Source organism: Dendrobates tinctorius, unplaced genomic scaffold (assembly GCF_039654945.1).
Source record: "Dendrobates tinctorius isolate UK_male_01 unplaced genomic scaffold, ASM3965494v1 ptg000073l, whole genome shotgun sequence".
In the NCBI taxonomy this organism is placed as follows: Eukaryota; Metazoa; Chordata; class Amphibia; order Anura; family Dendrobatidae; genus Dendrobates; species Dendrobates tinctorius.
The window spans coordinates 25,909,754-25,936,445 of record NW_027361741.1 but is presented as its reverse complement, the minus strand read 5'-3'; the positions used below and the strand labels follow the sequence as shown (position 1 = coordinate 25,936,445).

Genomic DNA, 26,692 nt, shown 5'->3' with positions numbered 1-26,692 from the left:
TATTCTTTTGCTATTCCCATTTCGGATTTTGTAATAAATTGACAGCTGGGTATTAACATTACTACTGCAATCTGATACTGTCAGCACTGATTGGACGATGGAAATATGGACACACCCCTGAGCAGCAACATACTGCAGAGTTATCACAAGAGATGCTCAAGAATTAATTTACAACTAATACATGTATTTACTTAAACAGATATATCAGAAGAAAGGACAGATCCTTTTTAAATGAATTAACTAACTAGTAAAAGTTTGTTTTAGCATTTTCACATTTTTGTTGGAAGCTTGTGTTTAATGACAATATAAACTGTTCTTGATGGTTGGTATTAAAGAGCTTGAAACTAAAATGATAACACACTGATTCCTATGTAAGGAAAATGTTTCTAAAGAGTTAATGCATGCCTAAGGTATAAACTTAGTGTGTACACTTTTAGCCACTTGTATACTTGTTAGTGTTAAAGTACATGTCCTGGTTTTCTGTGAATGCACCCTGCTTATCCTTCTTTTCATTGGGTTTTAAGCAACATTTATATAAGGCTGGGGTCACACTGCTTTAAAGGGGTTGTCCGGGCTTTTCACATAATCTCAGTACATATCTGGACTTCAGAATTATGACAATAAGTAATTTACTTTCTGTCACTAGTTTGCACGGTTTCTAGATATTCTGAACAGAATGTCCAAGGGGGGGTGTTATGGCATTGAAATGAGAACTAGTCGTAACCTCCTACTCTACTCCAAACATGCCCTCTATAGCAGCAACCCCACCCTCCATAGCTACAGGCCCTCCCCATCCACATGAAGAAGCCCTCATCACACAGTAACAAATCCTCCCCCTCCAGCAGCCTCACTGCAGAGATCTTCTCCTCCCCCAGACACACACTGAACAGTGATCTATAGAAAGTTAAACTAGTGAGGAGGGAAAATCGTCCTGTATTTTGGGACAGGCTGCTCCCATCAGTATGTATCATTAGAGACACAGTGCTCACACATACACTGCACCAAATCTGCTGCTGTGTGAAGACATCAGTGACACAGAGCTGTCTCATTCACACAGCAGAGGCTTTGTCACACAACAGATTACATCAGTGACTGCCATCCCCTGTGCAGATTAGAAGCTGCAGACCCCATCACTGGCCATCACACAGTCTGTTCTCACTGCTGCCAGCAGCCTGGGACAGTGAGGGAAGGAATTACTGATAATGAGTTATGTATTGTAATCATGGAGTGGCCCAGAATACAGGACGGTTTTCCCTCCTCACTAGTTTCACTTTGCATAGATCACTGTTCAGCGTGTGTCTGGGGGAGGAGCAGCTCTCTGCTCTCTGCACTGAGGCTGCTAGAGGGGGAGGATTTGTTACTGTGTGATGGGGGCTTCTTCATGTGGACGGGGAGGGCCTGTAGCTATGGAGGGTGGGGTTGTTGCTATAGAGGGCATGTTTGGAGTAGAGTAGGAGGTTACGACTAGTTCTCATTTCAATGCCATAACACCCCCCCCCCGTTGGACGTTCTGTTCAGAATATCTAGAAAACCGTGCAAACTAGTGACAGAAGGTAAATTACTTATTGTCATAATTCTGCAGCCCAGATATGTACTGAGATTATGTGAAAATCCCGGACAACCCCTTTAAGTTATTCCATTTAACGGATTGCGTTACACCGCGGCATAACGCGATGTAACGCAATCCGTTAATGCTGCCTTTCACTCCCATTAGGAGCGCATCGCTAGCGCATGCCATAAATCGGCATGTGCTAGCGATGTGCCATCATTCTGTGACGGACACTCATACGCGGGCTGCAGCGATCGTGTTATGTGAGTAGCGTTAATGCATTCCGTCAACGCTATGTGAACCTGGCCTAAAACAGTTTTCAGGTATGGTTGTTTATTTGCAAGGGAGGAAGCCTAATGTGGTACACTCCTTTTATTGACTGCTCTACTTCTTGACAATTAAAATATGTGAATGTCATCAAAATTTGGCAGCATTTAGAATATCTGATCCCCAAAAACTGTGCTAGAGAAAAAATTAAAAAACTGTGCTAGGATTTGTTGCTAATTTTTTAAAATATTTGCACATAAGAGGGATAATTTGCCCAATGTCATGGTCAATTCATCAAGTTGTGTTTGGTTAGCATTGAGCAAATGTGCACAGATAAGGCTTTATCGGAGCATGCTCGGGTGCTAACCGAGAAACTTCAGCACGCTCAAATAATATGTTCAAGTCCCCGCACCTGCATGTCTCGCAGCTGTTCGACAGCCGCAACACAACCAAAGATTGCCTAACAAACAGGCAATCCCTGCTTGTGTTGCTGCTGTCAAACAGCCGCGAGACATGCATCCGCAGGGACTCAGACTTATTTTTCAAGCACGCTGCAGACACTCGGTTAGAGCTCGAGCATGCCCTGATAACGCTTTATCCGAGCACGCTCGCTCATCACTAGTTAGCATGTTAAAAAACCCTGTGTACCCAGCATTGTTTTATTTGTAGTAAATACTAAGTTGAGAATATTGTACTTTTTGTTTTCATCATATCTTGCAACATTGAAGATATTTCTCAACATTTATAACTAACATCTATTTGTTTTCCTTCCAGCCCATGATCTTCCTCAGAACAAGACCTCAGCAGCGGCACAGAATGGAAGCCATTTGCAGTGCCTCTCAGTCCACTGCACAGATGATATTGGGGAGTCAAAGGGTAGGACTCCTGTTCCTACGTGGAGATCCCTTCATTCTGATATCTCCAACAGATTTGGGACTTTTGTTGCTGCCCTAACTTGAAAAATGAAAAGAAACCCAGATTTTTTTTTAACTTTCCTAAGAAGCCGCTAATGATAGGTGGACTAATTTTTTTTTTAGATTGGTACCTGCTTAGTGGCTTTTGGACTTGCAAGGGTTAGTCTGAAATATTTTTGGATCTTTTTTGCCACAGTATGATACCAGTGTTAATTCTTCATCCAGCACTCTTCACTCATTTTTCTTACTTTTATTTACGTTCTTTCCCTGTTTCTCTGTAAACCTGATGTATGGTTTATCTGGGCTAGAGAAGGGCTTTTGTATGTCCAGAATTATATATGTATTTACTTTTGATTTTCTTTTTTTTAGTGCTACATAAAAATATTATTTTCTTTTGTAAGAAAAAAGTTGACATTTCTATTAATCTTTTGTATCATAATAGACCCCAGCCGATCCATGGGAAAAGAAATAATATCGTAGGGACCTTCTTTATTATTTTGTGATCCCTTTATTAACCGCAAAGAAAATGTTACGCAGCCTTTTTTTTTTTTTTATTTATTTATTATTTTCTCCTCCGGGACTCTCATTCAAGTTCTAAATGGATGCTCACAGCTATTTTGCACATGAGGTTATATGTCAGCTTATATTTTTGGGTGCTTTGTTGCAAAATAAATGACATAGGAGATATTTTATGCGCAGAGGTAAAATGGAAGAATTCCCATATCCCATGCTTAAAAATCCAACTTAACAAAAGTACACATATAATATTTTTTATTTGTTCCCATTGGCATGTTAGTGGATTTTCAGTCTCTGGCTCCTGACTGGTCAGGTTGTCTACATTTGAAGGTACTTCTTAGATGATATGTAAGACGGAATTTATCAATCCATGAAGTTGTGTTATTGCACTAACACTCCTTGATGTCTGCTATCAATATTCACATTAATATCATTTACACATGTTCCATATTATTGTGCAGAACTGTACAGTGTTTCACTTCTAGAAATGTCCTAGATTACTGCAGGCTACATCTCATGGTTACTTATTAGGGTTTTGTGATCTTCCCATGTTCAGCAAGACTCATTAATTTCTATACAACTTGTTATTTGCTGAATCTTAATTAATGCCAACAGAATAACTTTAATAAAAATGAACTGTATAATCTTATTTCATCTGGTATTTCTATTGAGTTCTTCCACATAAATGCAGCGTGGTCTTCAGATGCCATGGTCGTTGCTGCATTAGCAGAAGTAATTTGTTTGGAAGGTTGACAATACATACGTTTTCTTGGATCTTTGCTAGAACATTGGTAATAAATTGAGGATTTGTTAAAACATTGAAAGTGTGGCCGAAGACTTCGAAGGTGCCTTTGCTTTAATTTGGTGGACAAAACCTTTCTCAAAATATTCTGTACCCAAAGTCTCTGAAGAAACATTTTGGGATCCAGAGGATGTTGCATTGGCCAACTCGTGAAGTCATGAATTACCTGAAGTTAAAAATACGGTATTCAGCGGCAATTGTGTTCAGATGGGGCTTTCTTTGGAAATTTAGACGTAAAGAAATAAAACTGAAGAAGGAAACTAAACAGTTGTGTCCACCGTTGTGAAGGCTTTTCTTCTCCAAACAGAACTCTATTGCAAAATAACCTATAGAAAACACTTGACAGGCTGGTTAGACTGTGTGACTATAGAAAGCAACTATGTCATGTGTTACATGCTACTACATATGGCTGTTGATAACATTCCTGAACATGGGAAACCATGGCACTTCAGGTCATGTGATCATGATGAGCTCATTTATCAGGACATCACCACAAGTTTCTTGATACTCTGTGTTCATTAAAGAAGCACTTCCATCAAAATAATTAACGTCTTAATATAGAACAGTTATCGTGTAGCACTATGAACTTACAATTGCTCATTTTCCTTTCTACCCAGTTAATTCTTCTCTTCTCCCTTAAATCTAGTACATCACATGATTTAAAACAGACTAGCTAGATCCTTCTAATCTGGAAACAGGAAGTTTCTGTTCCCATAAGTCATCATTATAACTTCAATTCTACATTACTGCAAAATCATTGGTCAAGGTTGAGGTGCGTTGCAGCTGGGTCAGAATTTGAAGAGGGCGATGATTCGAAAGGAGACTTCCTGTTTCTACATAGAGCTTAGGAGGATTCAGCTAGTCTTTTTTTTAATCATGGGATGTACTAGACCTGAAAAAGAGAAGAATTAACTGGGTAGAAAGATAAAATGAGCAATTGGAAGTACACAGTGCAATATAATATGATGATTACAATATATTAAGAGGATTAAATCTTTGATAGGGGGTGCTTTTTTAAGCTGGTATCAGGTGACTTTATTTTAAGGCTGAGAAAAAGGTCAAGGAGGACTTAAATGTTGGCTTGATTGACGTGTGGAATCACACATCTTGTGCTGATATACTAATGAATCCTCTCATCCTTATCATATGCCATGTTTTCCTATTTCTACATTTGGAATACTTATCTTACCACTGAGCACCTACTTGAGTGCCACCCAAAGTGGCGACTGGTTAACATAACTGATTTACTAATTGACTGACTGTTAGAGCTGTGTGCATATTTCTTGTCTGATCTGGATTAGTAATGTCTAAATAGTTCAGAAAACTGTAATGTAGCTTAACACATTTTTAGCAGCAGATAACAGCAATATATAATAGTAATGGAATATTCATGTCGAACAACTTCTAATTACACGGCCATATTTCATTATTAGGATCAAAGCAAACAGTAAAAATCTAGTAGCATTCAAATGTATTTGGGCTTTTTTTATCTGTATCAGCGATTTTTTTTTTTTTTTTTTTTTTTTTTTTTACTGCATTCTATATGATATATGCAGTAAGGATAAGGTTTCACTTAGTTTTTTTTTTTTTTTTTTAAATTTTCAATTGTTTGTGGATGGTCCCTATGAATTAATGTCTGTCAGTATATACTGAAATCTCAAGACAGTTGCGGTAACCTCTGAGTTTTCTCTGGCTAGAAGGTACCATGGAGCCCTAGACAAATAATGCAGAATATTCTGTTTATTAAAGTGGATTTGCTATGCAATGATGAATCAATAGGTGAATACAATTAAGAGCATTGACAACTGAGTGATTATTTTCTCTACCTATCATGATAATGTACGTAAAGAGCTGCGGAATATGATAGTGCTATATAAGCAAAGCATATAATAACGTGAGTGACCCAACTTGTCTGAGATAGTTTTATATATATATAATGACATTAAAACCAGTCCTTGTCAACAAAGAAAACATTTTCAAAATAACCATATAGCTTCATTAGTTTTTGGCTGAACTCTTATTTGGCCAACAGCCGGTTCTCCAAACCCTTCTCCCTCCTCGCCTATCCTTTCCTCCCACCTCCACTCTCCACCCCCCCCACACACACACATTTATCAAGCATGAATCATGAGCTTAGTAGGTCGTTTCCAGAGGTCTTTGGTGTTGAATTATTTCCTGTTAAGCCCCCGTCACACACAGCGATCGCTGCTGAGTCACTAGTTTTGTGATGAAACGGCGATCTCACCAGCGAGATCGCTGTGTGTGACAGCTATCAGCGACTGGCCCCCCTGCTGGGTATCGCTGATCACTGTTGAAATGTCTGGACATTTTTGGGGTCACTGGTCAGCACGCATCGCTGCGTGTGACAGGCGGGAGACCAGCGAGCAGGAGCTGGTAACTAAGGTACACATCGGGTTTCTAAGGGGGCGCGCTGCGCCTAGAAACCCGATGTGTACCTTAGTTACCAGTGCGCTGATGCAGGGAGCTGGTAACCAAGGTACAGTACACATCGGGTTTCTAAGTGCTGCGCGCCCCTTAGAAACCCGATGTGTACCTTGGTTACCAGCTCCCTGCATCAGCACGCTGGTAACTAAGATACACTGCGGGTAACTAAGCGACGTGCGTCGCTTGTTACCCTCGTGTTGTTGGTCCTGATCGCTGGTGAAGCTGTCTGTTTGACAGCTCACCAGCGATCACATAGCGACTCACCAGCGATCCTGACAAGGTGATATCATTGTCGGGATCGCTGGTGAGTCGCTATGTTTGACGGGGCCCTTAGAGCAAAGAATTGGACATGCTGAAATTCAGACTGGGGAGGCCCTTCCATATATGTAAGATAGATATACAGTCCCATCAGAATTGTCATGTTCCCCTGACTTTGCACTTGTGTTTGGGTGCCTCAAAAACCGCTCACAGAAGGACGTAAACTCAAAAAACATCACAGAAAAAGGAACAGCCTTGCTAACACCAGGCCAGATTACCAATGCACTAGCAGGATACGGTAGACCACATGATTTTTAGTTTCTTTAGAACTTTAGTCTCCGCAACTGAACCCATCAAATCTAAACTGCAAAACTTTTGTAAGTCTGCTGTTTCTTTTTCTACACAGCCTATGTGTCTTGTAAAATGGATGTAAATGCCTATAACTGTGTTATATACTTGGAAAACCTTGCTGTAAAAATGCTAAGAAAACCAAAAGAAAAAAACTCAACGCTTAACATGTCATCATGTTCTATTTCTATACAAAGTGTATTTTTTTCTATAAACGACCGTCGCAGAAAACTAAAGTAAAAATCTCTGGTCTATCAAAAATATGATATATACTGCAGTTCTGTTCACATTAATAAAAGGTGTATTCATTTCTTGAGTTTTTGTAGACACTTAGCTATTAGCCATGTAGAGAATTTTAATTTCCAGAATATTAGCAATCTATAACTGCATACTCTAATATTGAAGTAACTATCGGATAACGGCACAAAATGATTTTACACAATCTAGGCTATGTTCATAAGCAGAGTTTTTACTGCATTTATTTCTGCAACCAAAATTTACTCTCTTGGCAGTAAAAATACTACATTTAAAACTCCAGTTTTACATTTTTTTCTAGTGTTTTTTAGGTGTGTATTTGTGCTTTGTCTAGAGTTCATCTTTAACAAAGACTAATTCACCAAAAAACACTGCAAAAACTGTTTTTGCAGCATTTGTCACTTTCTCATTGCTTTGTAAGGGTGAAAAACGCAGGAAAAATGTTGAAAGAATTGTCATGCTGCAGATTTAAAAAATGCTGTAGTTCTCAAATTCTGCCAGGATAAAAAAAAAACTTGATTTCTGAAGCCTCTTGCTGCTACTGTAAAAAGCAGCTTTTAATTTGCATTAAAAAAACGCTGCATGTTAACATAGCCTTAATCGGCAAGAATTCCTTAGGATAGGACATCATTGTTTGGATAAATATTGTTTAATCCTCCTAGGACCTCTCTACCAGTCATCAGAATGAAGTGCCATGCCCCACAGCAGCTCATGGGTATAGTTACCCATTACTACTGCTTTGCCCTGATCACTGCTGATTGGCCTGGGATCATTGGGGTAAGACCACCACAAATACAACTTACGGCAATCGTTAGGATAGATCAATAATCAAGATCCTTGAACGCTTTAAGAACTGCAGTCTACCTGACAGCTAAACCTTATGTCCCCTTAATATTAAAAATATCATTCTGCCAACGTTTACACACATGGTCGCAGTAATATATGGATTAAATGGTATGTTCAACTGCAAGTCGAAGCTTGGATATTTTTTGGGCTAATTTTCATTTGCAGTGGCTTTTCTTCTTTAAATGTCTAAGCAAAATGTTAACATCTTGAGACTATGTGCAAAGCTCCATGTTGTAGAATAAGATATAACCTCTTTTTGTGCTAGTTTTGTAAAGAGCTGTAAGTTCTTAGTATACATTTAAAAGCCAATAGTAGGGACAACTCTAATAGAAGGCTAAAATCAGATTTTGTTCTGAGAATCAATTCACGAAACCCAGTTCAGTGGTCACATCACTAATCTGTGGCAGTTAAACGGGAGCCTTGAGGGCTGTCTTCCAATTAACAGCATCGGTGACTCTTCTTTGAATAGCTGGCTTGGTACATCGTCATGTGTGTCATGCCACAACATTGATATCATGGCAGGTCATCTGATTTAAAGATGAGCCAAAGATGCTGTTGGGTAAGAGGTGGTTCTCCTGGCTCCCATCCGGCGACCAGAAATTACTGACGTGACCACAGCACTGGGCTCTAAAAATCGACCTGCACGATTGCTAGTTAAGAGCTAGTATTATTGTAACATAGACAATGAGATTATAGCATTAGTGAAGATAAATAACTTCTTTTATATTATGCATCATAAAATACATTTTTTTATTCTTCTAATAAACAGTTTCCCATTGATTGATGTTGTAACCAATTTAATTGTATTTCACTTGATTGTCCCCAGATAGATAATTGGAAGCCACTTGCGCCCAAAGCAAAATTTGTTATTGGATCCCAAATGCAATTTATACTACTGGCGACTAAGGCTATGTGCACACGTAGATTTTGGTCCTGCGGATTTTTCCGCGCGGATTTGGAAAAATCTGCAGGTAAATTCTCAGGTCAAAAGACCTGCGGTTTACCTGCGGATTAGCCCTGCGGTTTCACACCTCTACAATGGAGAAGGTGTGAGACCGCAGCGGAATCCGCACAAAGAATTGACATGCTGCGGATTTGAACCCGCGGGAAAATCTGCAGCATGTGCACAGCGTTTTCCAGTTTACCATTGAAAACAATGGTACTGTACAACGCACCTAAATCTGCTGCGGACCCGCGGAGCCTGATCCGCAGCAGAATCCGCACCATGTGCACACGGTGCGGATTCTGCTGCGGATCAGGGTCCACAGCAGATTTAGGTGCGTTGTACAGTACCGGCACTTAATGGCCCCTCTGCAACATAGGGCTATGCAGCCTTATGTTGCAGAGGGGCCATTAAGTGCCTGATTGAACTTTTTTCACTTTAAAGCTTTCTTGAAAATTCTCTTATCCAGAAAAAATGTTTAGTGGAAATCCTCTGCGCTGCTGACCACATGTGATCCTTCTTTTCCTGAAGAAGTTCTTGTAACTTCGAAATGTGTAGAATAAAGCCACAATGTATTAAACCACATATGTACTGATGTCTCTTCAGTCATTCAGCAGAGGATTTCCACTAAACATTTTTTGGATAAGAGTCTTCTAGGCAACGTTTTAACAGAAAAGAAGTCTAATTAGCGCAATCTAACACCTATAACCCTAATTTATGTGGATAATACCCTATTTTGTGCCATCTTCTCTCCCCAGCTTTTTTTTTTTTTTTTTTAAAGAAAAGTGGTCTTTCCCGTAGCAACCAATCAGTCCAATTAGAATAATGCTAATTTTAAGAGAGCTGCTTATTGGGGAATGAGCATTTCTATGAACGCATATGCTCGACTATCAGGCTGCCTAAACGGACCTGCAATTACCCAAGGAACAAACAAAATGCCGGCTTAAAAATTAATCATAATAACGTGATTATCTAGGCGCACAGAAAGATCATTTGAAAGATCGTTCTGTGCACATAGAATTGTGGCTGTCCGGTTTAGACACGCCATTAAACAACTACTGGCTATCTTCTAAGTAGCTGATCGATTGATGTTTAAAAGCCATGGCAGGAGATGTAAACCCAGCATGAGTTTGTCTAAACTACCGTACTTGAAATATAATGTTTTGACTATTTTTCCTTGTGGGCATTCTTATTGAGTCTCTTCTTTTCACACATTATAGATTTTTATGTCCAAAACTAGATTTTAGATATTTTAATCATTGTGAAGAATTGTCAATACTAAATTGAAATACTAAAGGTGAAGGAGTGCATGTTTTGAAGTGCAAAGTTATCAATTTTTTTCCCAGGACATGCCGCATAATAAGACCACCAGGATATCGAAAATTTTGATATAAGTCAGTTATCAGAGGTTTTTTTCCATATGTTCTAAGGGTAAACAGAATTCAATCAAAGTATTAGAGCTGAGTGGACCGATTTGTGGCACCACAGTCTGATGGCCAGGTCAGTAGTCTTTGATTGCAGGACAAGAGACTTGCAATTTTTTTACTTTGTAGGACCCCAGCAAGTCTTTTAGTTAGCTGGGCTGGCGCGACATCATCTGTGTATCATGCTTAAAATTGATCCTCTCAACTCTACTAGATAGGTAATACGTTTGATTTTTTACAATCAGCTTGGACCCAAATATTGTTGCTTTTAACGGTCTATTTGCTGCCATTTATATTTTAGTTATAGTACTGTTTGACAATGGATTTTATAAAAAAAAAAAAAAATTCTTAATACTTTTCACATAGAGACGTATAACACTTTGGTCATTGATGACTTGCCACATTTACACCGGGCAATAGAATTCTCTTTTATGTTTATTTGCAGAGTATATAAAACATGTTTTCTTCTGAGAGGTTCATCTGGTAATTTCTTAACATACGACTTTTTTTCACTGCTGTAGCTGACATTTCTATTTGTATTCTGTAAGTGAAAATTGAATTTTAATAACAAACCAATTTAACGATAAATTCAGATAAATGTCCAGATCGTAACATTTTGCCGAGAATGTTGTTTTTTTTTTATTTTTAGTTTTTTTTGGTTATAAATCCCTCATTTCATGAGACAGTGGAGGCTGTGAAGTATTCCTTCTCACAAACAGTACAGCTTTAAAATATATGTGAGAGCAATTCATGTTTCATAACATTTGCTTTCTGGAGTTTGGGGAAAACACTGGTAATCAGTACTGCATAGCAAACTCTTCTTAAAATGTTATTGCACATGTAAAATATGAAAATGTTACTCTGCTGTGTGTTAAGCAATCTGTAATCTTTTTTTGGCTATTGTTAAATTCATTTTTAAATGCTTGTTTGGAAGACTGTGACACTAGCTCATAAAACCGAGTGTTATTTTTCTCTTTTTAAAATAAAAAAAAAATCTGTAAAGTGCAGTCTTCTGTATTCATGCATATTGTATATACCTGTATATGTTTTACCAACAAATTAAATAACAATAAATATGATGTTAATGGTGAAATCTGTGTTTGTGTAATATTAAAAACGTAATATATCATTTTATATCAATTAAAGATAAAAATAAATATAAAATTTAATATAAAATGTAATATAAAATTTTTTCTACATGTGTGTCAAGATATATCATGCATGGGATAGATGCCAAAGGTGACCAGTGACTTACACAGTCACCTTAGATGGCTGTCAGCCACACAGTGGTTTGGCTGATCACTTGGCTAGTTGCTGTCTTGGCCGTATTTCCTATACACAGGAGCACTCACTTTGCCACTGAGAGCCACTGCTAGTCATCTCTTGTCGTGGCTTTTCTAAGTGAGATCAAAAGGAGATCTAAAGGATCAAAAGTAGACTTGCCAGGACCTTAAATGGAATCTGTCACCCCTTTTTTCGAATATGAGCTGCCGGCACCGACATCAGGGGCTTATCTACAGCATTCTATAATGCTGTAGATAAGCCCCTGATGTAACCTGAAAGATAAGAAAAAAGAGTTAGATTATACTCACCGGGGAGCGGTCCGGTCCGATGTGTGTCACGGTCCAGTCTGGCACCTCCCATCTTCATACGATGCCATCCTCTTCTTTCCTTCCTGTTGTGGCTCTGGCGCAGGCGCACTGCTCTGCCCTGTTGAGGGAAGAGCAGAATACTGTAGTGTGCAGGTGCTGGACCTCTCCCGGCGCCTGCGCACTGCAAGACTCTGCTCTGTCCTCAACAGGGCAGAGCAGTGCGCCTGCGAAGGAGCCACGACAAGAAGGAAAGAAGAGGATGACGTCATTGCCAGAAGATGGGAAGCGCCGGACCAGACTGCGACACCCATCGGACGAGACCGCCCCCGGTGAGTATAATCTAACTCTTTTTTCTTATCTTTCAGGTTACATCGGGGGCTTATCTACAGCATTACAGAATGCTGTAGATAAGCCCCTGATGTCGGTGCCGGCAGCTCATATTCAAAAAAAGGAGTGACAGATTCCCTTCAACTCTCCTGACAATCATCTGTCCGAAACCCCCCTTACACATTAGACTGTCATCTGAACCTGTCGATATTTGCCCAACAATAGTTTAGTATGCATGTAGGGTTTTTACAGATTTTTCTTGTCATTTTGTTGTCAGCAAAAGTAGTACTGCACTCTGATCTATTCTTGCCATGAAGGAGGACCTTTCACTACAAGTAATGCTTTTCCACAGATTCTGGAACTTTTTTTAAAATTTTTCTTTTATGCTCCTCCATTACAAAGGAAAATATATGTGGTAGTCCGCTCACCTTTTGGGCATAGGAAGCTTCCAAAGCCACGCATGGATCAAGACAGAGCAGCTGTGATGGAGGCAGGTAGGAAGGGAAAATGATCCAGTGATATGAATTCTTGTAGTCATCAATATAAAGTCAGCATTCATTAAGCCATTTAAAAGGAAGCTCTGGATAAACAGGCAGTGTGCAGGTTAAATACTAATGTCAGGACCTACATGTTTTGACCCACGTCTTTTTCATGGTCTGTCCTCCTGAGTGGCATTCAGTCTTTCTAAGGCATTTTCCAGCATAGACCTGAAAAAACTACTTAGTAATACCAAAAATGATTCCAAAAAAGTGACTCTCATTCTGTAATCACATTTTCAACAGCCTATAGTCCCCAATAGAATAAAATTACAGCTATTATAAAAACAAGTCTACTTACTCTTAACCAGAATGAACAATTGAAAATATACTTACCAATGACATATATTTTCTTGCTAAAAAGCTCGATTGAGTTTCTGGATTGGGGCCACACAAGTTGGGGGCAAATAGCACATATCTCAGGAAAAAGGTGAATGTTCTGTTTGTCTTTTGAACTATATTTTAAGGCGCCCATACACTATAGAGAGTTATCATCTGGGTCCTTGTTCATCCATAAACTGTCTCATCCCCAACATCATACTCGTGCCAGCTGCGGTAGTCTGAGTGTGGATATGTATGAACAGAAAAAAAGACGATAACCATCATTAAAGGAAAAACAGCGTATGCACAACTTCAGAAGGTGCTCAAGTAGGGCCCCACACCATACATGAATAATAAAGACAGATGACCAACAGTGGATTCTGGGTCGCTGATGTCTGCATGGCATCGCCACCCACCCAGGTACTATTTGATTCAGGCTCCATGCCAAGCGCCTAGTGCATGACCAGGCACATTTAAAGTGTTACTGATGAAGGCCAGTGAGGCCGAAACGTCTATTATTTTCTGGCTGCATTAAAAAATCCAAAAAAAATTCTAGAAGTTGATAACCATCATTAAAACCTTGCTTATCTTGTGTGAGAACAAGGCATTTTGAATGTTAAAATTCAACATGTGTGGCTCTTCCTCCCCTGATATTTGCTGTGGGACACCGTTTTACCCATCAGATGGTTGGTTGGTCTCTACAAAATCAATGGTCTTGGTTAAAGTTTGCCTAATGTGCATAGGCACTTTTACTATAAAATAACACCATGTGATTATTGTTATGATACAGTTTATCACTAGTTTTTGGAATCATACTTTTCCATGTAAATGAGAACTCTGGAACACTTCAACGGATTCCACCGTTTCTAAAACATTTGTTTCTCGAAATATTGTACTTTGCGATAGTGGTAAACTTTATTCAATCCGACTTGCGTTTATTTGAGGAAAAAAAATGAAATTTGGCTAAAATTTAGAAAATGTTGCAATTTTTAAACTTTTAATTTTATGCCCTTAAATCAGAGCGATATATTACACAAAATGGTTAATAAATAACATTTCACTTGTGTCGACAATTTTTGAAATGCAATTTTTTGTTAGTAAAGGCCCCGTCACACTAAGCGACTTACCAGCGATCCCGACACCGATATCAAGGTGTCAGGATCGCTAGTAAGTCGCTATGTGATCGTTGGTGAGCTGTCACACAGACAGCTTCACCAGCGATCAGCACAGCGATGCCGAGCGCCCGGCATCGCTTGCCATCACTGTAAAAAATAGAATCAAAATAAAAAATATAGTTATTCTCACCTTCCGACGTCCCGTTCAGCCATCCTGCCTCTCTCCACGCTCCGGTCCCAGTGATCCTTTGCACGAGTGACCACGAGATGTCACGGTCTCGAGGGATAACAAAGTCTCGCTGTCATTCGTACAAAGGATCACTGGGACCGGAGCGTGGAGAGAGGCAGGATGGCTGAACAGGACGTCGGAAGGTGAGAATAACTATATTTTTTATTTTTTTTATTATTTTTTACACCTGATCGCTGGTCTCCCGTCTGTCACACGCAGCGATGCGTGCTGGCCAGCGGGAGACCAGCGACCAAAGAAATGTCCAGAGGTTTCTTCCAGCGATCAGCGATACCGGCAGGGGGGCCGCTCGCTGATCGCTGTCACACACAGCGATCTCGCTGGTGAGATCGCTGTTGTGTCACAAAAGTTGTGACTCAGCAGCGATCTCGCTACCGAGATCGCTTAGTGAGACGGGGCCTTAAGTTATAAGAGTTAAAAGTTGAACAGTGCTTATTTTTCCAACAAAATTTGCAAAACCATTTTTTATGGACCACATCACATTTGAAGTGATTTTGAGGGGTCAATATGACAGAAAATACCCAAAAGTGTCACCATTCTAAAAAATGCACCCCTCAAGGTGCTCAAAACCAGATTCAAGAAATTTATTAACCCTTCTGGAGCGTCACAGGAATTTTTGGAATGTGGAAGTTAAAAATGAACACAACTTTTTGTCGCAAAATGTACTTTAGACGCTAGAACAGCAGAATCCTCATGTGACCCCATTTTGGAAAATTATAACCTTTTGGGAATTTATTTACAAGTGTAGTGACAATTTTGTTTTCATGGGTGTTTTCCAGAAGCAAACAGCATTAGATTTTACTAAGTAAATTGCAAAGTGCCTTTGTAGTGCCCATGCTCCTGGAGATTATTAGGTGGGCTGTTATTGCTACAGAAATGCCAAACATGTGGATGCTAAATATGGTGTAGACTCACTATGGGGCTCAGAAGGAATGTGAGCATTTGGATCTGGGAGAATTTGCTGGATTTCTTTTGGGCTGCGAGGAGCCATTTTGCTTTTTCCAGAGTCTTTGTGCTATCAGTAGTGTGGAAGCCCCCTATATTCCATTAACATGACAGATCTGAGTGGGGACTTGCTATTTTTGTGGATTGAGTTGAAGGTTTTATTGGGAACATTTTACATAATGTTAGGGATCACACGTTTTATTTATTTTTTACGCCGTTACTCGTGCGTTATAAGTGAGTAGATGACCTTATTCTTCAGATCGGTTGCGATTACAGCGTTACCAAATTTATATAGTTTTTTTTTCTGTTTGGCTGCTGTCACACACTAAAAGATGATTTTTATTGCAAAAATTAGTTTTTGCATCGCCATATTTTGAGAGCTATAATTTTTCAATATTTCGTCCGACAGAGTCCATGTGCGGGCATATTTTTTGCTGGACAACTTGACATTTTTATTGGTACCGTTTTCGGTCACATAACATTTTTTGATTATTTTCTACTCTGATTTTTGGAAGCCAGAATGAACAAAAACCAGCAATTCAGGAATTGTTTTGTTTTTTTTAAAATTCCGGCCGGTGTGCAGTAAAATGGATAAGGCAGCTTTATACTTTGGGTCAGTACGATTACAGCGATACTATATTTATAGGTTTTTTTTATATTTTGGCACTTTTACACAGTCAGGCTATGTGCCCACGTAGCGTTTTAAAACGCACAGTGAAAACCGGACTCCTTCCCAGAAATCGCGTGTTTTTTTCGCGCGATTTCACCGAGATTTTACCGCGATTATGTTCGCGATTTTGCCGCGATTTTCTCAAGCACTTTCCAAGCGACTTGAAGCATCGCTTGGAAAGTGATTGACAGGTTGGTCACACTCGTCAAACATAGTGTTTGACAAGTGTGAGCAGCTTTTTACTATTGAGGCTGCCTATGCGGCATCAATAGTAAAAGATAAAATGTTAAAAATGATAAAAAAATAAGAAATCGGGGTATATTTACCTTCCGACGTCCCGTGCTGCCATCCCGGGCCACAGCGTTCCCAGTAATGCCTTGCAAGACCTGTGATGACGTTGGTCTCGCGTTACTATAGCGATCTCGCGAGACCACGTCATCACAGGACCTTGCCGCAAGGCATTACTGGGAACGCTGTGGCCCTGGAATGCAGCGCGGGACATCAGAAGGTAAATATACCCCGATTTTTTATTTTTTATTCTTTTTTTTACAGGGGTATGGTACCCAGGGCCTGGAGGACAGTCTCCTCTCCTCCACACCGTGGGTACCAACCGCACATGAGACGCTTAACTTCCCGCATGGTGGGCATAGCCACATGCGGGAAGTAAGCGATTCTCATGCATTCCTATGGGTGCGGAATCGCGGCAATTCTTTGCTATTCCGCACAAAAGAATGATCATGCTGCGATTTTTTCCGCAATGCGATTCCGCCGCAGAAAAAAGCAGAGCATTAGCACAGCATGTGCGGAATGCCATAGGAATACATGGGGGCGTTCTGTACACTATTTTTAAACGTTTTCGCGCTGAAAATCGCGGCAAAAACGCTTAAAAATCGCATCGTGGGTACACAGCCTAAAACTATTTTATATAAAAAAACAATTATTTTTGCATCGCTGTGTTCTGAGAGCTTTAAGTTTTTTTATTTTTCCACTGAGGGAGCTGTTTGGCGGCTTGTTTTTTGAAGGTCAAGATGACATTTTCTGAAATACCATTTGTATTTACATTATTTTTTTTGATCGTGTTTTATTCCACTGTTTGTTCGGTGATATGATGAGAAAGCATGGTTTCACCCCCCCCATTTTTTGCCAATGGTGTCCACTGAAGGAGTTAACTAGTGTTACAGTTTTATAGGGTGGGTCGTCATGGACTCGGCTATACCAAACATTCATATTTCTTTGTTTCTTTTTGAATATATTTTTTTTTATCAGTACAATATATATATATATATATATTTTATTTGTATTTTAAGATTTTTTTAAATATTTTGTCAAATTATTTTCATTCTTTTCAACTGCGATGCATGACCATTGCAATGGATTTTAACTGTCAATGCTGCACTGACACAAGCCCCTGAGACCGTGCTGTGTGCATGGGCTGATGGGCTTGCCATAGCCTGGTGACCCGGATGCCATCATGACGACATTAGGTCCTCATTGCAATGACCGGTCCACCGCGATGACGTCTCGGGAGCAACGATCGGAGTACAAAATTGGCTCCCTCCCTCTGCACACCTGCTAAATGTGGCAATCGCCAGCGATCACAGTATTTAGGGGGTTAAGGTACTGGAAGCCGTGCGGGCACTGCTCCTGCACTGAGTGCCGGATTTTAGTTGTCAGAATCAGCTGAGACCTGGCGGCGATCGCGCACACAGCAAAATTGCCTGGACGTCTAAGGACGGTAAGTGTCAGCCAACCAAGATGTACTGAGTACGTCCAAAGTCTGTAAGGGGTTAAGCAACATATTCCTTTTCAGCACCAACCAAATTAGTTATGTTCAACTGTTTTGGTCTCTAAACCACTTTGGCTGTAGAACAATAAATTCTCAACACACGTTACAAACACACGCGCACACACACACAGATACACACACAATGAGGACATTTTGTGCTTTCTCCTCTTATCACCTGAAAGTTTCATTAGTAAATGTATGCTAATTACATTAGAAAATTAGCATAGCACAATACCATCAAAACTGCATTTCCATCACCTAGAGGTATTATTCACTTGCTAATGGATGGTAGTAAAGGAGCTGCAAACTCACATTCAACTAATTACTCTAATTATAGACACAAAGTTAAGGCACATCCACATTCTCATTAATTAACATATGGATCAATATATAAACGATGGACAATAACAATTTCATTAGAATATTTCTATTCTGCAAACAAAATTGGATTGATATTAATTTCTATAATCATTTTTAAATTGCTGGGGGGGGGTATTGGCCCTGGTTGCAAACTAAGTGAATTCTTTAGAAAAATGAATCTTTGACCGTACATATTGAAATGGTTGATAATTCAACAATCAGAAATAAAAACAATTTTTAAAGGTGTTTTCAGGATTCCTTATTAATGGTTTCTCCGTATGCTAGGAAATCAATGTGTGATCAATAAGTGAAGTCACAGCGGTGAATGGAACTGGGCCGCAATACATTGCATTGGCACACTATTATAGACTGATAATAAAGGACAGTGGAACCTTTATTCAGGTGAGTGGTGAATGTTACAGGTAGGGATGGGGACAGGGAGTGGAGCCCACCATTTCTGCATTGATCGTAAAGATGGGCCATTAATGCAAAAAATCATGAAAAATATCATAATGTGCATGTTACTACATTGTTAATTGCTTCCAACCTTTAGATTAGAAAATGTGGTTGACAAGCATGGGCAAAACTCTGCCTACTTTGTCTCAAAATTGTGTGACCTCACTATTTAGGTTTCACCCCAGTGATTTTTTTCCCCATCACCGATTAAACACTTAGGCGGGATCACACTACTGTGTGTGATGCGAGAAACTCGCATGAGTCTCTCGCATTAACACCCGACGTTGCCGCTGGCACTCAGGACCGGAGCTGCGGCTGCATAGAAATACATGCAGCCGCAGCTCTGTTCCTGGGTGCCGGCGGCAGCGCCGGGTGTTGATGCAAGAGACTTGTGCGAGTTTCTCACATCACAAAGGGGAGTGTGATCCCGGCCTTATGATGGTTGTATTGAATCATCTATGGTGTGTGGAAATGTGCATGCAAGGCAAGGACTATACAGCATTTTTGGTGTGGACAGAAGTTGCTTTGCCAAAAATGGCTCTACATCACAGCATATTGCAGGAGAATGGGGTCACATTGTGATCCCAAGGGTACAGCAACAATGCCCAGCAAGGTCCAGTTGGATGCTATGCGACTTGCTTGTGGCAGTCGCAGTATTTTTCTATTTGTGACTTCATTCATCTACATCTTGCTGCAATGTAGCAGAGGCATGGGGCAACGAGATATAAATGGAAATAGCATGGAAAATATTCTGATCTCTGCAGAAAAAGCTATTATCTTTATGTAGTTTGAGACTGTTGAAAATGTCAAAGCAATATCTGTTTTAAAGAAAAAAAAAATCTGGTTAAAAATATAACGGGAATTTCATTTTCAGCCTCGTCTCCTTTCTCTTTGTGAAAGTCTGTTTTCCATGTGGGAAGGCCTCTGCTTATCCTCATAAAATAACTAAACACTCCAATATGTTTGGGTTAGCCAGCAGGGGGTTAATGAAAAGCCCAACCCCATGGTCTTCCACCTTATCTGAAATCATGAATTTATTGAAGAATGTGTTAATGTGGTTGATTTTATTCATCCGAGGTCAAGGCTTTTCAAATTCCTTCTATGTCTCCTCCCTCCCCCCTTTTTCCTTTCACAGGGAACATACAATGATGTTTAAACAAAGGTTTCTCAACACAAAGAGCAAATTTACACAGTAAAGTTTTTTTTTTTCTTCTTCACAAACTCAAAGCCTGGTCTGGAAACATTCCAGATTTATAAAGCGAGAGAGAGGAGAGAAGGGGGATTGTATTTTATACAGAGCAGAAAAAAATTCCCACCTTCTGGAGAGCAAAGATCAGAAAATCCCCCACAATTTCATTGATTGAACATGGGAAGATTTAAAGAACATTCTTTTTGAAACCTCACATTTCTGTTATTATTTTGCCCACCTAAAAAACACTAGTCATATTCTCTTCTATTATGCAAAATGAGTGCAAATGATTCAGTTTCTAAATTGTAATATGCAACATTGTGTATTGTTGTATTTTAGCATTACAGTTGTGCTCAAAATTTACATACCCGGCAGAATTTTTGCTTTCTTGGCCTTTTTTCAGAGAATATGAATGATAACACCAAACCTTTTTCTTCACTCATGGTTAGTGGTTGGGTGAAGCCATTTAGTGTCAAACTACTGTGTTTCTCGTTTTAAATAATAATGACAACCCAAAACATCCAAATGACCCTGATCAAAAGTTCACATACCCTGGTGATTTTGGCCTGATGACATGCACAGAAGTTGACACAAATGGGTTTGAATGGCTACTAAAGGTAACATCCTCACCTGTGACCTGTTTGCTTGTAATCAGTGAGTGCATTAAAGCTAAGTGAGTTTCTGGGATTCAGACAGACTCTTGCATCTTTCATACAGCCACTGAAGTTTCTGGATTGTGAGTCATGGGGAAAGCAAAAGGATTGTCAGGAGATCTACGGGAAAAGGTAGTTGAACTGTATAAAACAGGAAAGGGATACAAAAACATATGCAAGGAATTGATAATGCCAGTCAGCAGCGTTCAAACTGTGATTAACTATTGGAAAATCATGGGCTTTGTAAATACAAAATCACAGTCAGGTAGACCAACAAAAATGTCCACAACTGCCAGGAAAATTGTTTGGGATGCAAAGAAAAACCCACAAGTAACATCAGCTGAAATACTGGACTCTCTGAAAACTAGCGGTGTGGCTGTGTCAGGATGCACAATAAGGGGGCACATGAAGAAAAATGGGCTGCATGGTCGAGTCGCCAGAAGAAAGCCAGTATTTCACAATATGGAAAACAGAACAGAGACAAGCCTCAAAACTTCTGGAACAAAGTAATTTGGAGTGATGAAACCAAAATTGAACTTTTTGGCCACAACCATAAACGTTACATTTGGAGAGAGGTCAACAAGGCCTATGATGAAAGGTACACCATTCTTACTGTAAAGCACATAGGTGGATCTCTGATGTTTTGTAGATGTGTGAGCTACAGAGGCACAGGAAACTTGGTCTAAGTTGAAGGAAAGATGAATGCAGCATGTTATTAGCAAATACTGGAGGCTAATTTTCAATCATCAGCCTGGAAACTGCGTATGGGACGTACTTGGCTGTTCCAACATGACAACGATCCAAAACACAAGGCCAAGTCAACCTGTCATTGGCTACAGCAGAACAAAGTGAAGGTTCTGGAGTAGCCATCTTAGTCTCCTGACCTCAATATCATTGAGTCACTCTGGGGAGATCTCAAACGTGCAGTTCATGCTAGACAGCCCAGGAATTTACAGGAACAGGAGGCTTAGTGCCAAGAAGAGTGGGCAGCTTTACCATCTGAGAAAATAAAGAACCTCATCCACAACTACCACAAAAGACTTCAAGCTGTCATTGATGTTAGAGGGGGCAATACATGGTATTAAAAAATGGGGTATGTGAACTTTGGATGTTTTGGGTTGTCATTATGATTTAAAAAGAGAAAGCACAGTAGTTTGACAATAAATGGCTTCACCTAACCACTAACCATGAGTGTAGAAAAAGTTTTGGTGTTATCATTCATATTCTCTGAAAAAAAGGCAAAGAAAGAAAAAATTCTGCCGGGGTATGAAAACTTTTGAGCACAACTGTATATCATCAAATAAGATAAAGTACAGTTGGCCATTCATGTTCAACAGTTGTTGGCTTAAAGTGGTTTTTCGAGGCTTAACAATGTCTGATAGTTGGGGGTGCGACATCCGAAACCCATGCCAATGAGCTGTACCTGGAATTGCTCAGTTATGTAACTGCACAGCCACAGCTGAGTACTGCACCTCATCCCCTCTGTTCAAACAAATATGAGGTGGATATGTAGTACTTGGCCGTGGTCACTATTTCGTTGATGGAGCTGTGCAGCTCTGTAACTGATCAGCTCCGGATGACACAGGGAACAGCTGATCGGTGTGGGATAGGCCATCATTGTTAATGTCTCGGGCAACCCTTTCAATGCTCAATCAGATGACATTGTACATGTTTTTTTTTTCAATAAGGATAGGAGAATAAGCTGCTGGAAGTTACTTAACTCACAGATAATAAAATTATTTTTGTATTCTTGATCCTATTTTTTCCTAACACCTTCCCTCAAAAGGACATTATATTCATGTAAAGGTGTGGAGGAGGCTTGGGAGCTAAGCTCCCTCCATATGTGACAGATACCGGCTAAGTTATGTAGCTGGCATCTGTCTCTAACAGCAGCGATTGACACCAAGTTCCAACCAAGGCTTTTAACCATCTAAATGCATCTCAATCTCTGGCAGCGTCATTTACATGGAACACTTCCTTGTATCCATGTGCACTGGCTCCCATCGGCCACACATGGTGTGAATGCGGGGGACTGTTGTGTTACTATGACAGCTAAGGCTTTGTTTAAGACCACTGTTGCTGTCACCTTGGTCCTCCTCTGAAGCTCAGTCATAGGTTGAGCTTAATGGGAGACCCAGATTTTCACTATGTCCTGCAATATGGTATCGTATGAGTGATAATTGCATTACAGGTTGAAAGAGGTAACATAAAAAATAATTAGGAAAAAGCTTTTAAAAATGTAAAACCCTGTGTTATCAGCTGGGTATAGTGGTGTTACCTGTTAATGTCATCTTGTCTCTGATGATAAGGAAACTGCAATAAACTTTGCCTGAAACAACATAAACATGAGTATAGAATAGTCTTATGCTCTGTTTGAAAACAGCAAAATTAACTAGATGTGTATTTTCTGAAGGAAGTACAGATAGTGCTTTGAAATGGTGCCCGGGCTGCCCCTTTAAGAGAGACTTGCCTGCTGCCCCTGCAAGACTTTTAACTCAGGATCCCTTTTAAGTGTGGGTGCCTCTCAGGGGCCACTTTGGCCTCAGGGTCTGATTTGGTGGGTGGGGCCCCTCGGGATCTGATTCAGTGGCCTGGGCTCCTCAGGGCTTGAATTGGTGGCCAGGATCCCTCAGGGTCCAATTTTGTGGGTGTGGCCCGTCAGGGTCTGATTTTGTGGGAGTGGCCCCTCAGGGTCTGATTTTGTGGGTGGGGCCCCACAGGGTCCGATTTTGTGGGTGGGGCCCCTGAGGGTCCGATTTTGTGGTTCGGCCACTCAGGGTCCGATTTTGTGGGTGGGGCCCCTCAGGGTCCGATTTTGTGGCCGGGGCCCCTCAGGGTGCGATTTTGTGGCCAGGGCCCCTCAGGGTCCGATTTTGTGGCCGGGGCCCCTCGGGATCTGATTTTGTGGGTGTGCCCCTCAGGGTCCGATTTTGTGGTAGGGGCCCCTCAGGGTCCGATTTTGTGGGTGGGGCCCCTTAGGGTCTGATTTTGTGGCCGGGGCCCCTCAGGGTCCGATTTTGTGGACGAGTCCCCTCAGGGTGCAATTTTGTGGCCGGGGCCCCTCAGAGTCCGATTTTGTGGATGTGGCCCCTCAGGGTCCGATTTTGTGGGTGTAGCCCCTCAGGGTCCGATTTTGTGGCCGGAGCCTCTGAGGGTCCAATTTTGTGGCCGGGGACCCTCAGGGTCCGCTTTGGTGGGCGGTGCCCTTCAGGGTCCGATTTGGTGGGCGTGGCCACTCTGGGTCCGATTTGGTGGGCGGGGCCCCTCAGGATCCAATTTGGTGGGCGGGGGCACTCTGGGTCCGATTTGGTGGGCGGGGCCCCTCAGGGTCCGATTTGGTGGGCGGGGGCACTCTGGGTCCAATTTGGTGGGCGGGGCCACTCTGGGTCCGATTTGGTGGGCGGGGCCACTCTGGGCCCGATTTGGAGGCCAGGGTGGCTCAGCCTCCTATTTGTAGACCAGGTTCGATCAGCCTCCGATTTGGAGCCTGGGGTCACTCAACTTTCAATTTGGCGCGCCGGCCCTTTAAGACTCATTTTGGTGCGCCGGCCCTTTAAGAATCACTTAGACGCGTCGGCCCTTTAAGAGCTAGTTTGGCTCACTGCGCTTCTAAATCCACTTTGGCCCACATTCTCTCTCAGGGGCATGCGTCATGTGATGAAGCTAGATTTGCTTTTGTGCTGTGGGTTTCGCTTTAAGAACTGATATTATGTGGCAGAAGCTCTGTCCTGGAGAGGTCATGTGATGTTCGTAGGCGTTGGCATAGTAACTGGGTGTGCCTGCGCATATCAATGAGCTTAATTGCCATTTGAATTGCCTCAGGGCACGTTTTCTCTGTGGCAACATTTCCCCATTCAAATGCATTGAGACAATTCATTCCAATGACGGTAAAAAAATTTTTCTAACGCATATTGCGCAAAAACTACAAATCCGATCAACACGAAAAATACTTAGCACACCTCTCGTGGACGCTGGCTTCGAAACGACACCTCAACGGAGTCTGTGCGTGTAGCATTAATTGCGGAAATCAACTGAATAATAATAAGAAAAAGAAGAAGTTAGCAGCGTTCGGATTACAATATAGTGTTTTTTTCAAACCACTATGATTATATCATGTAATCCGAACGCTGCTAACTTCTTCTTTTTCTTCTTCTTCTTATTATTCAGTTGATTTCCGCAATTAATGCTACACGCACAGACTCCGTTGAGGTGTCGTTTCAAAGCTAGCGTCCACGAGAGGTGTGCTAAGTATTTTTCGTGTCGATCGGATTTGTAGTTTTTGCGCAATTTGCGTTTGAAAATTTTTTTTCCCGTCATTGGAATGTCTCCAATGCTTTTCAATGGGAAGTTTAAAACGTGCCTTGAGGCAATTCAAATGGCAGTAAAGCTCATTGATATGCGCAGGCACACCCAGTTACTATACCAAGCCCTACAAATGTCACATGACGCCCCCAGGACAGAGCTTCTGCCACATAATGTCAGCTCTTAAAGCGAAACCCACAGCACAAATGCAAATCTAGCTTCATCACATGACGCATGCCCCTGAGAGAGAATGTGCGCCAAAGTGGATTTAGAAGCCCAGTGAGCGACCCTGTCGCTAAAACGGCCGACACGCCAAAGTGATTCTTAAAGAGCCGGCACACCAAAATGAGTCTTAAAGGGCCGGCGCACCAAATCGAAAGCTGAGTGACCCCAGGCTCCAAATCGGAGGCTGATCGACCAAGGCCTACAAATCAGAGGCTGAGCCACCCCGGCCTCCAAATCGGACCCAGTGTGGCCCCGCCCACCAAATCGGACCCAGTGTGGCCCCGCCCACCAAATCAGACCCAGTGTGGCCCACGTCCACCAAATCGGACCCTGAAGGGCCCCGCCCACTAAATCGGACCCTGAGGGGCCCCGCCCATCAAATCGGACTCTGAAGGCCCCCGCCCACCAAATTAGACCCAGAATGACCCCGCCCACCAAATCGGACCCTGAGGGGCCCGCCCACCAAATTGGACTTTGAGGGGCCCAGCCCACCAAATAGGACCCAGAGTGGCGCCACCCACCAAATCGGACCCTGAGGGGCCCTGCTCACCGAATCGGACCCTGAGGGGCCCCGCTCACCAAATCGGACTCTGAGGGGCCCCGCCCACCAAATCTGACTCTGAGGGGCCCCGCCCACCAATTCGGACTCTGAGGGGCCCCGCCCACCAAATCGGACCCTGAAGGGTCCCGCCCACCAAATCGGACCCTGAGGGGCTCCACCCACCAAATCGGACCCTGAGGGGCCCCGCTCACCGAATCGGACCCTGAGGGGCCCCACCCACCAAATCGGACTCTGAGGGGCCCCGCCCACCAAATCGGACTCTGAGGGGCCCCACCCACCAATTCGGACTCTAAGGGACCCCGCCCACAAAATCGGACCCTGAAGGGCCCTGCCCACCAAATTAGACCCAGAGTGGCCCCACCCACCAAATCTGACCCTGAGGGGCCCCGCCCACCAAATCGGACCCTGAGGGGCCCCGGCCACTAAATCGGACCCAGAGTGGCCCCAAACACCAAATCGGACCCTGAGGGGCCAGCTCACCAAATCGGACCCTGAGGGGCCCCACCCACCAAACGGACCCTGAGGGGCCCCGCTCACCAAATCGGACCCTGAGGGGCCTCGGTCACCAAATCGAACTCTGAGAGGCCCCAACCCACCAAATCGGACCCTGAGGGGCCCCACCCACCAAATCGGACCCTGAGGAGCCCCCCACCAAATTGGACCTAGAGTGGCCCCACCCACCAAATTGGACCCAGGGGGCCCCACCCACAAAATCGGACCCTGAGGGGCCCCGGCCACCAAATCAGACCCTAAGGGGTCCCAACCACAAAGTCGGACCCTGAGGGGCCCCGGCCACCAAATTGGACCCTGAGGGGCCCCGGCCACAAAATCGGACCCTG

At 42.1% G+C, this 26,692-nt stretch overlaps 1 protein-coding gene across 2 annotated transcripts in view; it reads left to right on the top strand.

Moving 5' to 3' along the window:
* The window catches only part of MN1 (MN1 proto-oncogene, transcriptional regulator), a 66,566-nt gene extending 54,906 nt beyond the window's left edge, over positions 1-11,660 (top strand). Inside the window, exon 3 of one of the 2 annotated variants that reach the window (XR_012233611.1) lies at positions 2,591-2,734. Coding sequence is in view for 1 of the 2 variants with exons in the window: in XM_073582689.1 (XP_073438790.1) it covers positions 2,591-2,775 (185 nt within the window). In the remaining variant the exon portion in view is untranslated. Of the gene's footprint in view, positions 1-2,590 lie in introns of both variants that reach the window. The other variant, XM_073582689.1, reaches the window with a different exon arrangement.
* The last annotated feature ends 15,032 nt before the right edge of the window (positions 11,661-26,692 follow it).